The 13034-nt window shown below is 37.7% G+C and overlaps 1 protein-coding gene across 1 annotated transcript in view; it reads right to left on the reverse strand.

Moving 5' to 3' along the window:
• Positions 1–2104: 2104 nt before the first annotated feature.
• Positions 2105–13034, reverse strand: part of LOC126235074 (Down syndrome cell adhesion molecule-like protein 1 homolog) — a 190267-nt gene continuing 179337 nt past the window's right edge. Inside the window, exons 22-23 of the mRNA XM_049943808.1 lie at positions 7957–8258; positions 2105–3081 (exon numbers count right to left, since the gene is read on the reverse strand). Of these exons, the coding sequence (XP_049799765.1) occupies positions 2968–3081; positions 7957–8258 (416 nt within the window). The 3' untranslated portion in view covers positions 2105–2967. The remainder of the gene's footprint in view (positions 3082–7956; positions 8259–13034) is intronic.

Below are 13034 nucleotides of genomic sequence, written 5' to 3' on the forward strand. Positions count from 1 at the left end.
CAGCTGTGTGCGAATTCTCACACTATAACATGTCAGGTTTTGAACGGAACATCGTGATCTAATATTTTGAGTACTGCTTGTGAACTGAATATATTTTTTCTCTACATAACACATCACTAAGGAACACCCATTTTCACATCACCTGTGGTACCATTACTTTGAACACACTGATGGTGTCATATGAGTAGTCCCTTGCCACCCATTGTGGCTAACATTTTAAGGAAGATCTTGAGGCGAGAGCATGTCTGTCATTGGAGTTAAAACATACTTGCTTTTGGTGTTATATGGATGACATCTTTGTAATCTGGCTTTCTGGCTTGCATTACTGGATGTATTTTTACAATTTCTGAATTATCTTCATTCTAACATCAAGTTTATAGTGGAGATGGAGAAAAAAAATTGAGTTGCACTGCATACTGTAAACCTGTACTCACAAACTTATGTTTGTAGACCACCAGCTGTCACGATCCTTTACAGTGAAGTGGCATTCTAGGATATTGGTCCACAGAGATGATCTGTTTCAGATTCAGACAGCTTAACTGATGAGTTATACCATCTCCATACCAAACTCCTACAAAAGGAATATTCCAAACAGGAGATCTATCATGCCTTATAACCAGCATATGTAAGATGATGTGAGGTGCTTGAACAAAATGAATGACATGGAGTAATAGTCATCTTGCCATTTGACAGCAGTGTTTCTTCAAAAATAGGAAAATATTTTAAATAAACAAAGTTAAATGCATGTTCCATCTGCCAATTCTTAGTTCTTCTAGGCTAAGCGAAGGATCTAAGTTTTATAAGGTCTGATATTTATAAGATTCTACCTACATGTTGCAATCCATACACTGGACAAATCTGTTGCACAGTGGAACACAGATGCAACAGACATCGATGACACACATCTGGACCACCCATGGAAGTCTGCAGTGGCCCATATTTTCTCAGAATGGGGCACAATATGGGCTACAACAATATCAAAGGACTCTCATCAACATTTTTATAGTAGGTTAGCATAATTAATGAGGAGGGGAAAATTTGCAGCTGAATAAACCTTGTGAACAGAGAGAGAGAGAGAGAGAGAGAGAGAGAGAGAGAGAGAGAGAGGGTTCCAATGTAGCCCAATACTGAATCCATTACTGACGGTTTGAAGTCATGGGGACCACAAAAGAGATACACTGGTCAGACAAAGGGTGATGCTTTGGTAGTGACTTAAGTATTTGGATGACGATAGTGGACATGAATTTCAGCTTGCAGCTTCTGAAGGAGGCTGCTGGGTCAGCTAATGGCAGCATGCTAGGAATGACAGCCTTTGCATGTGTGCTGAAATTCTTGATGCATAATCTGGTAGGTGGCACGGCTATTCTTCCCAGTATCAATGAGGAAGTCTTTGTAACTGGCCACTGAATTTGGCCCCTTCATACCTGCACATTTACTATTCAGACTGGCTTAAGTAGGAGTTGTAGGTTGCAAGTGCTACTCTGAGATGAAGAGGTTGACACAGGAGAGGAATTCATCACAGGCTGCATCAAACCAGTCAGAAAACTGATGACTCAAAAAAATAAAATAAAATAAAAGTAGGAAGCTTCAGTGACAGCTCAGCATTGTGTTCATCACACTTGAAGATGTCAGCCAGTTGTGCTGATGGAATGTCAGTGGGATTGCACAATTACATCCAACATCTCATCCAAAAAACATTTCTACAATAACAGTATAGCTGAGAAATTTGTTTAAGAACGCTCAAGGTACCCTAGAGAATGTAATATGATTTTGAGCTTCTGTTCTCATTCCTTAAAAATATCAAGTTTAATTCACTTTGATACACATTAGATATATTCAACACAGTATACAACAATTATTTTATTTTTCTGGTTACAACAAGTACATCAGGATTGTATGATAAATAACTTTTTGTAGAGGTTAATTCTGTTCAAAATAATTTAATTTCTTTCTCTTTCATTGACAATAAATATATCAAGATGCAAACATTTTATAGCTTATATTTCCAACAAAATTTTATGAGACTGCAATAATCTGGTTAAAAGTTACTTCCACCTGTTGTTGTTTGAATTTTCAAGAAGTACAAGAATCTTCAAAGTATTATCTGGTGAGATAAACAGACATACATCATGTAACAAGTTTACAAAACAGAAGAGCATTTCTTATGTCAAATACTTGACAAACAATACCATAGGTTCCAACTTCAGTTCACATATTTTACTTATTGTTTTTAATCACTGCGACTTTATGGCCTGTTCTAAATGTCAGCATACCTGTTAACTTCCTGTGAGCATGACTTCATTCATGACAACAAGGGTAACACTGTTGCATTCAAAACTTAAAATACTAATGATGTGTGATTATTTACCCCATTGAAGTACACTTACTGAAGTATTTATTTAATATGTCCAAAATAAATACTTGTGGATTGCAGTATTTTGGTATATTATCTTGCATATATCTGCACAGAACTTCTTCAAAAACTCAGTGACACAAATACTGCTACAATCAATTATAAAAATTTATACAATAATGAGTAGTATTATATAGTCACAACAATGATGCAACAAATATTGCAAAGGGATTTTCCAGCTATTCCACATGCATTTATTGTGAAATGTATGCCATACAAATGGAAGGGAACACTGAGAAATTGACACATATTTTTAAGCCTTTGTATGTATATGTTTCTCACATTATTCTTCCAGTTATTGTGCTTCAGTGTACTGCATAACATTGAGGGTGCAGAAGCCTCAAGCACTTGTACACAGTGGGCACTTAAGGTGTAGCTGAGGAAATATTTTCTTTTGACTGGCAACTTGAAAACTGTACTCACAAAATTTTAGAAAAAGGCACTTGAATGTATTGTAGACCATTAAATCCATAAACTCCTCCTCATTTGTTTTTATGCAAATGGAGGAAATGGTTTGGAAGACAGAGGCCTGCTTGCCGCAAAACAGTTTAATGTCAGTACCTGTGGGATTTGTACAAACTGTGAAGTGGGATCCAGTCCACAGCATCATCATCATACTGTGACGTTTTACAAATTTTTGTGTAGACAGAATCTGCACTGCTGCCATACTGAAAAAGAAGACAAAAATAATATTTAGTGGTGTATTTATGGATATGAGTGAAGTATATGATACACAGCTACTGCGCAACTCTTGCACTACACACTCTGCCATTGCCGACCTCAAGGCATCAGTCTGCATTGCACTACAGCCATGTAAACATGGCTGCTGCCATTGTTGCTCCCACCAAGTGCAAGCAGAAGGGAATAGTGCAGCAGAAATTCATCGGAGAATGAGCCAAATCTATGGTGATAACTTCATGACTGATGGTGTTGTGCATGAATGGTGCTGAAAGTTTAAAGATGGCCAAAATGATGTGCATGATGAATGGGGCCAAGGACACAAGTCTGTCGTTATAGCCGATCTTGTTGAACGAGTTTTCAGACCAAAAAGCGGTGTTGCTTTTAGAGTTTATGCAGCCTGGAACCACTATCAATGAAGCTGCTTATTGTGAAACTTTACAATGTTTGCAGAGAGCCATTCAAAACAAATGAAGAGGATTGCTGACTTCAGGAACCCTGGCACCCAGTGACTTTCACTTTTTTCATGAACTGAAGATGTGGCTAGGAGGGCAGCACTTTCAAACCAATGAAGATCTTCAAACCAACATCAATGCTCATTTGAAATCATTGGCAGCAACATCTTTTGAAGAGGGTATTGCAAATCTTGTCCACAGCTACGATAAATGTCTCAAACTTTTCGATGATTATTTTGAAAAGTAACTATAAGTGTACAAAACTTTTGGTAATAAAATAACAGTTTTCTATGAACTTGTCTTTTATTTATAGTCTATAAAAAAAATTAAAAAAAAGGCTGTCCGTTAGTGAAAGGTGCTGGAATGAAGATAAGTCATGAGAGTGGAGAAAGGAATTAACAAATGATGCCGCTCTGAAACAACCAATGAACAAGAGTGCCAGAATAAAAAAATTCCCAGTATATTCACTAAAACAGATTAGTGGAAAGTGGGAACAACATTTCATAAAAATGGTGATGTTGACCTGAGAAGATAGTTAAATCCAAAACAGTGGAAAAAAAGGAATCATATTCTTTGACAATCTGTACAAACTATCTGGTCCCTTTCTTCTTAAACTTGAGGTAAAATATATAAGATATCTTCCTTTTACCCTCTCCTCATAATTATTCAGAAAGAGACAGGTTCACCAAGTCAACTTGGATTCCTGTAAGTAAAAAAAAAGAAGAAGAAGAATACATCATTTACTACCTAATGATTGTTTTTAAACTACATATGATAGTGTGAACTGTAGGAGGGGCATTATGCTCTGCCTTAAGAAAAATGGTAACACTTGATGTGCTGACAAGGTTGGTGAAGATGACAATCAACATCATGTGAAGCAAAGTAGTGGTTTTAGGAGTAATGTCCAAACCACTGAATATTTACAGTGATGTCCTGTATGGGGATGAACTAGACTGTCTTCTTCCCTTTGTAACACTGGAAAATGTGATTAGAGAACATGTAGTCAGATAACCTATGAATCACTGCAGTGTTAGCTTACATCATGAGGTCCTGTTACAAGATCTCAGAGGGGAATAGAGAAGTTCTTCTTTGTACTAAGACAGGGGATTGACTATCAGTGAATCAGAGGATTGTAGAAGAGTACATATCGGAAACATGCTGATATCAAAAACTACATGTAACTGTGAACTTAAGAGGATTGAGCAGTTTAAAACACCTGGGATAGACCATAACTGAAAACAATAATACCTTTTACAAAATTATAAAAGACTATAGTCAAGACAGCATTAAAAGATCCCTGACAGCTCACAGAGCTGTTGCTGTCTGTCAACTGTGGAATGCCTAATAGCTGCAGGTGAAAACAGTAGCTGTTTGCAGAGTTGTGACAGCTCTGTGGCACTGCCATAGAGATATTTGTAAAATCGCTTCACGTTATTATTTGAGGTAGGCTCACAAAACTGCTGTCCCACCCCATTGCAGCTGTCATGGATCAACTTATGCCTATTCAACTATAGTTATAGCCAATGGAACCCATTTTGGTACAATGAAAGTACTTTCTTGAAGAGTTTTATCTCACAAGACTAAATAGCATATAAGACACTTGTAGGATCAGTGTCCACATACACTTCAGAAACTTGGCCACTAACAGTAAGGAAAACACCTACATACTGGATGGCTTTAAGAGGAAGATGCTCAGCAGAATAATAGGTTCACATTATGAAGGTGGAAATTGGAGAATGGTGTGAAAATGGACTTTATGCTACCTGTAAAAATTCACCAATCAGAAAAATAGCAAACTCATTAAAACAGATAGGAGCCCATGAATAGATGGTAAAGAGGTGCCAAAGAAGAGCTTAACTGAACACTCCAGAAGTTGGTGAGAGTAAAATCACCCAAAAACAATGTGGGTTGATGGTGCTGAAAAAGACCTGCAAACAATGATATGTTGGAATTTAAAAGAATTAGCAGAAAATCAGATTACTTGGCAAAAAACTGTGTAAGAGGTGATGATTCACAATTGATTGGAGTAGTGCAACAGAAGAAGGAGAAGAAGATGATGATGATATGAAAAAAGTTCTAGCAAATTGTGGCAGTTGGTTTTGTTTTTCTTCCTGACAACTCTGCAGAATATGCTATATAGATATTTTCTGTCAGACACAAATTAAGTTTTCAGAATCTCCAGTATATATATTAATGCTCATTTTTTGTTGAGCTGATTTATTTGTTGGCATACAGACTATTTCTTGTGATTTGACAGTCTGCCTTTTATAAGAGATGTTACTGCATACCCCCATCAGTTGTGATAATGATTATCTTGATGACAACAGTGCTACATCCCTCATTCTACAGTCATAATGAATACACTCAGAGTGAAGCAAAGTGTGAAAACATGTTATTTCAAACCAGGGGCTCTTGAGACTTCACTGTGGAAACTTGTAAGCCATCATCAAATTGATTCTGAGCACTCACGAAATTTACCTGTAGCACACACAATTACAGTTATTGTGGAACCATATTAGGTCAGTTGATAACAGGATGATGGTAAGATCTAGTTTGTGAATACCAAAAAGTTAAATAGCAGAATGGAATTTATTAAAAATGAGAGAATTTTTCGAAAATACCAAATGTAAACATTACAAGACAGGTTGTAAAAAATAATAAACATTACTGGAATAAACTACAAAAATCCAGAAACAAAATAAAGAGAAACAACAAATAGCCATAGGTTAAAATTTACCATAATGTATTATCTTTCTAAATCACTGAACCGCTCTGGATACAGGATGAAATGTACTGATGTATGTGTGATAGTGCCTTTTCTCCGAAGTCACATAGCCATTGACTTTATAAAGAAATCCCATTTCTCATATTGTCTTTCAATCCCCAGAGTAAACACTAACTACAATAGCAGCCATATCTGGTTGTTCTTACAGAGAATAAATTGTCATGATGGTGTCCACTTTCAATGTTCAGCCAATTGGGCTTCCACAGATCAATTGCAGACTGAAGAAGTCTTCAAGTGAAGGGAAGAGGTTCCAAGGTTAGTTTCTCTCAAGGAAGCTGGTGTCCAAGTATTAGGTAAGAGTCATTTGCTTAAATCTTGGTTTGTTTTTTTCTCTGCAGCACTTTCTTGTCAGCATTCTTAAGAGGAAATGCCAGTCAGAAAGCATAACTTTAGAATGATGTTAGTTTTAGGCACTTAATAACAAGTCTATGTGCCTGTTTCTGGTCAGTGGTTGTGCAAAATTATTTATTTGAGGAAGAAAGTATTGTAAAAGGCTGCATTCAATCATTATTGTCCTGGAATAACTTAAAAAATGGTTTTCCTCTTCCTGAGAAATTTCACTTTCAAGTAAAAGCAGGCACATTCACATCCAGCACTTTAGTAAAAAAACTTAATGTAGCATTTATTTATGGTTAAAAGTGAATTGTACTTCAAAATTCAAATAATGAAAATAAAAATGCAATTTGACAGATTAATTTTTGATGTTGTAACATCACTTAGTGATATCATTAAACAGTATATTACTGGTATAGGTAAAGTGGAAAGCCATTATATTCAATTCAAATAAAAACAAATATTAAAGCATTATATTTCAGATATTTAGAGATGAACAAAAATGTTGTACAAATAATGTGTATTCACAAACTACAAATCATCATTGAAGAAACAGTACTGTATAACTGACTCTGTGTTGATTTGCCATGAAAATGCAAAAGGGCACACAGCCATAGCACATTTTTATCCCCTGTTATTTATCTCTCCATACCTGAAAGCAATTCTCGAGTCTCAGCTGATGGAAATGGTTCCACAAGACAATCTTTTCAATAAGAAAGAAATCATTGGTCACTTGGAATTAGTGTATGAAAGGGAGATATGTTTTTGAGAATGACAGACAGATGCCAAGCACTGCATCTATTGTCAATCATTTGTCAGTCTTCTTGGATTATGCTATAGTCTTCTGATGTTACAACCTCCCTACAGGCAACAGAATCTTACACAAATAACATCATACAGTGTACGACATTTCTGTTACACAGTATTTCATACTTTTGCACATACATGGTTTTCTTTGAGCTTCATATTCACTGCAGGGAGTTGAAAATTGGCAGTTTCCACAGTAACTGCAGGTGCAATGAGTCAATTACATCATCTGACCAAAATCAGGAAAATTGGAGAAGTCTGTCACATGGTAATGTTTCTTCAATGATGAAATATGGTACTGAAATTTCCTTTTAGATGAAGTTAGTTACCCACTGCTACATAACAAAACAGAGTTAAAAAAGTGTAAGTAAGTACAAGAATAGAATGAATTTACACTAACAAAGGAAATTGCATAATTCATTGGAATTTGGCAACCAAATTTGTTTTATCATAGCACACATCACTCCAAAGATACTGTTTATTACCTTGTATATGTCAACATTGACTCCTTCCAGAGGCTGACCCTGAGAGCAATGGTCCATAGTGAGTGGGACACCTTCCACTGCACCTTCACTCCCCATGGAATTGGGGACCTGGAAAGTTGCATATGGACTAATATCTTGCCTGCGTCCCAATGACACACGCATTGGTGTGGGCAAGCAGACTGATTCATGTGGGCTTGAGCTCATCAATCCACTACAGCCATTACTGCCTCCCGCAGTTGTATCCGATTCACATCCTCCAACCTTCCCAACATCAGGTACAAGTCCTATCTCTGATGGTTTCTCTGTAAAACAACCCCATTTATGAAAAACTGGATTATCAGAAAGTTACATTCAGAAAATGTAACATGTTAATTATCTAATTAGATGTACAACACAGTCTGACCATGTTGCTCACAGATAGAAAATCATTTGTATACAAATGTTTTAGTTGCAGAAAATGACAAGTACAGAGAAAAGTTATTATCTCTTATGGGAGGGATGAAAATCACCTGCAATAAAAGAATGGCCCACCCACTGTAAAATATTAAAATATCCAACACTTAAGTTGAGCTGTTGACAATATACAAAACCTATTCCCTATTTCTTACTACTAAACTCATTCAATCAAAATGTGGCGCATCTTCACTCATACACCACAAGTATAGCACACTGCAGGTTTTTCTTACCCCACAAAAATTGACCTTGTAACAAAGTGCAGTGTCCAATGCTCAATCACATCAAAGCCACTTATTTCCATCTGTGTGACCTTGACAGAACTGTTGGCTTAAACTGTTTGTTGCTTTATGCATCCAGCTCTCCCAATCACATGTAACTTTTGTGTTAAAAATGAAGTAATAGAATCCAAGGGGGCAGTTCATAGGAGTACACTGTTATCACTATAGGCACTCCTCACTGCCATGTCAGCCAACTCATTGCCCTGTATACAAACATCTACATCTATGTCTCTATTCTGCAAACCACTGTGAGGTGCATGGCAGAGGGTACATCCCACTGTACTAGTTATTAGGGTTTCTTCCTATTTCACTCACCTATGTAGCATGGGAAGAATGATTGATTGAATGCCTCTGTTGTGCAGTAATTATCCTAATCTTATCCTCATGATTCCTATGTGAGCAACACTTACAGAATTGTAGTATATTCCTAGAGTCATCATTTAATGCTGGTTCTTGAAACTTTGTTAATAGACTTTCTTGAGACAGTTTATGTCTATCTTCAAGAGTCTACCAGTTCAGTTCCTCTCCCACAGATGAAACAAAGCTGTGACCATTCGTGCTGCCCTTCTCTGTATACGTTCAATAACTCCTGTTAGTCCTTTTGGTATGGATCCCACACACTAGAGCAATACTCTAGAACCAGTCATACAAGTGATTTGTAAGCGATCTCCTTTGTAGAGGGATTGCACTTCTCCAGGATTCTATTAATAAATCGAAGTCAAACATCTGCTTTACCCAGGAGTGAGCGTATGTAATCATTCCATTTCATATCCCTACAAAGTGTTACACCCGGGTACTTCTATGAATTGGCTAATTACAACAGTCACCCACTGATATCATTATCACAGGATTCTACATTTTTTTGGTTTGTGAAGTGTGTTTACATTCCTGAACATTTAAAGCAAATTGTCAATCTTGGCTTAACTTTGAAATCTTATCAATATCTGACTGAATATGTGGGCAGCTTCTTTCAGATAGTAGTTCATTATAGATAACTGCATTGTCCGTGAAAAGTCTGAGGTTGCTATTAATATTGTGTGCAAGGCCATTAATATACAACATGAACAGCTAGGGGCCAAACTTGCTACCATGCAGCACAGCTTAAATTACTTCTACATCTGACGATGATTCTCCATCCAAGATAACATCCTGCATCCTGAAACTTCTTGGTAGATTAAAACTGTGTGCCGGACTGAGACTCAAACTCAGAACCTTTGCCTTTCATGGGCAAGTGCTCTACCACTTGCCCGTGAAAGGCAAAGGTCCCGAGTTCGGGTCTAGGTCTGGCACACAGTTTTAATCTGCCAGGAAGTTTCATATCAGTGTACACTCCACTGCAGGGTGAAAATCTCATTCTGAAAACATCCCCCAGGCTGTGGCTCACCAATGTTTCCACAATATCCTTTCTTTCAGGAGTGCTAGTTCTGCAAGGTTCGCTGGAGAGTTTCTGTAAAGTTTGGAAGGTAGGAGATGAGATACTGACAGAAGTAAGGTTGTGAGGATGGGGTGTGAGTCATGCTTGTGTAGCTCAGTGGTAGAGCACTTTCCCACAAAAGGCAAAGGTCCCAAGTTCAAGTCTCAGTCGGGCACACAGTTTCAATCTGCTAGGAAGTTTCATATCAGTGTACACTCCACTGCAGAGTGAAAATCTCATTCTGAAAACATCCCCCAGGCTGTGGCTAACCAATGTCTCCACAATATCCTTTCTTTCAGGAGTGCTAGTTCTGCAAGGTTCGCTGGAGAGTTTCTGTAAAGTTTGGAAGGTAGGAGACGAGATACTGACAGAAGTAAGGTTGTGAGGATGGGGTGTGGGTCATGCTTGGGTAGCTCAGTGGTAGAGCACTTTCCCACAAAAGGCAAAGGTCCCAGGTTCAAGTCTCAGTCGGGCACACAGTTTCAATCTGCCAGAAAGTTTCATATCAGCGCAGACTCCACTGCAGAGTGAAAATCTCATCCTGCATCCTCCTTACCATAAAGCTCTCAATCCAGTCACAAATTTCACTTGATACCTCATACAATTACACTTTTGGCAACAAGTGTAGGTTTGGTACTGAGTCAAATGCTTTTCAGAAATCAAGAAATACTGCACCTATCTGACAACCATGATCCAAAGCTTTCAGTGTGTCTTGTAAGAAAAGTGCAAATAGGATTTCACATGACCAATGTTTTTCAAACCCATACTGGTTCGCATTAAGGAGGTCTTTCTGTTCAAGATACATCATTATGTTTGAGCTCAGAATATTTTCTAAGATTCTATAATGAATAGAAGTCAAGGATACTGGACAGTAGTTTTGTGGATCACTTCTACCATCCTTCTTGTAGACAGATGTGACCTGTGCTTTTTTTCCAAGAACTGGACATGGTTTTTTATTCAAGGGATCTATGATAGATTATAGTTAGAAGAGAGGCTAACTCAGCCACAAATTCAGTGTAGAATCTGACAGGAATTCCATTGAGCCCTGGAGTTTGTTCAATTTTAACAATTTCAGCTGTTTCTCAACACTGCTAACACTAAAACTTATTTCATTCATATTTTTGTCATACAGGGATTAAGTTATGGGAATTATCCTGGGTTTTCCTTTGTAAAGGAACATTTGAAAATGAAGTTAAGCATTTGAGCTTTTGCTTTGCTACCCTCAATTTGAGTTCTGCCTCATTCGCTAGGATGTGGACACTACCTTTGTTTCGGTGAAATATCATTTCACAGTATTCTGCTGTGGTAGTCATTGAAGGAATCATGCATTAGTCTCTTGACAGCAAAATGTGTTTCATTCAGCATCCCTCTCTCTATAACCCTACACTTTGTTTCACACCTGTTATGCAGTAATCTCTGTTTCTTGAGAAGCTTCTTTACAGTGACTGTATATCATGGAGGTCCCTCCCATTATGTCTGTCCAGTGCATGGTCAACTATTCTTTTAGACCTGAGCCACAGTTACTCTACATTCTCCAGCCCTGTGCTGTAAGGTTCGAGTTCCTCACTGAGATATGGGACTATTGATATTTTTATCTAGTTTAGTGAATGTATGCATATTTCTGCTAATTTTAGTTGTCCTTTGCACTTTGGTAATCATTGTTGTTACAACTGTGTCATGGTCACTGCTACCAGTTTCAGTGTGGACATTATCAAAGAGGTCAGGTCTATTTTTGTTGCCATTAGATCCAATATATTTCCATCATGAGTGGGATTCCTAACTATTGTTCTAGGTAGACATTTAGCAGTGTTTCACAGGATGCCTTCTCACACCCTCCAATAACAAAACTGTAATTTTCCCAGTTAATTGTTGGATGATTTAAGTCTCCACTAATGGTTACAGTATGACTGGGGAAGTTACATATAAGTGAAATGAGGTTTTCTCTAAAGATTTTTTGGTCACATAAGAAGATGAGTCTGGTGGCTGCCTACCTTGTCAAAACAATCTAATATGCAGCTTCAATTTCTATCTCAGTGGATTTGAGTTTCTTGTCTACTGTGGCAAATCGACCACCTTCATTTCCCTTTTGCCTATTCTTTCAATATACACTTAAATTTCCCCAAAAATCTCACTGGTATCAATTTCAGGTTTCAGCCAGCTTTCTGTACCTCATATTATGTGAGCTTCACTGCTTTTCATGAGCGCTTCAAACCTTGGCACTTTGTTGCAAAGGCTTTAGTAGTTTACCATTAGAATTTTAATACTCTTTCCTGTAGGAGTGATTTCTATCAGTCTTACACTGATACTTCTGGGTTTCCTACAGCTTTCATTATCCGGACTGGATAGAGAGTCACCAAATCTAAAAAACCCTTGTGTGCACCCCACACACAGTCAGCTACCTGAGTAGCAGCCTCTGATGTGTAGTGTACACCTGACCCATTAAGGGGGGACCCTACAGTTCTCAACCCCAAGTTGCAAGATGAGGAAGTCAAGCCTAACTTGTCACAGAACCTTCGAAGTCTCTGGTTCAGTCCTTCAAGCCAACTCAGAACCAAAGGACAATGAGCAGCTCTGGGGACAATCTACACCTAAATCTACTTCTATATTCTGAATACCACCATGAGGTGCGTGACAGAGGGTAGTCTCATTGTACCAGTTATTAGGGTTTCTTCCTGCTCCATTCATATATGGAGTGTGTGAAGAATGATTGTTTGAATGCCTCTGTGTGAGAAGTAATTATTCTAATCTTATCTTCATGATCACTATGTGAGCAGTGTGTAGGATTCTATAGAATATTCTTAGAGTCATCATTTAAAACCAGTTCTTGAAACTTTATTAATAGACTTTCTCGGTATAATTTGCATCTATCTTCAAATGTCTTCCAGTTAACTTTGTTTGGCATCTTTGTGACACTCTCCCCCAGATCAGAC

The sequence above is a fragment of the Schistocerca nitens genome, chromosome 2 (genome assembly GCF_023898315.1).
Source record: "Schistocerca nitens isolate TAMUIC-IGC-003100 chromosome 2, iqSchNite1.1, whole genome shotgun sequence".
NCBI lineage: Eukaryota > Metazoa > Arthropoda > Insecta > Orthoptera > Acrididae > Schistocerca > Schistocerca nitens.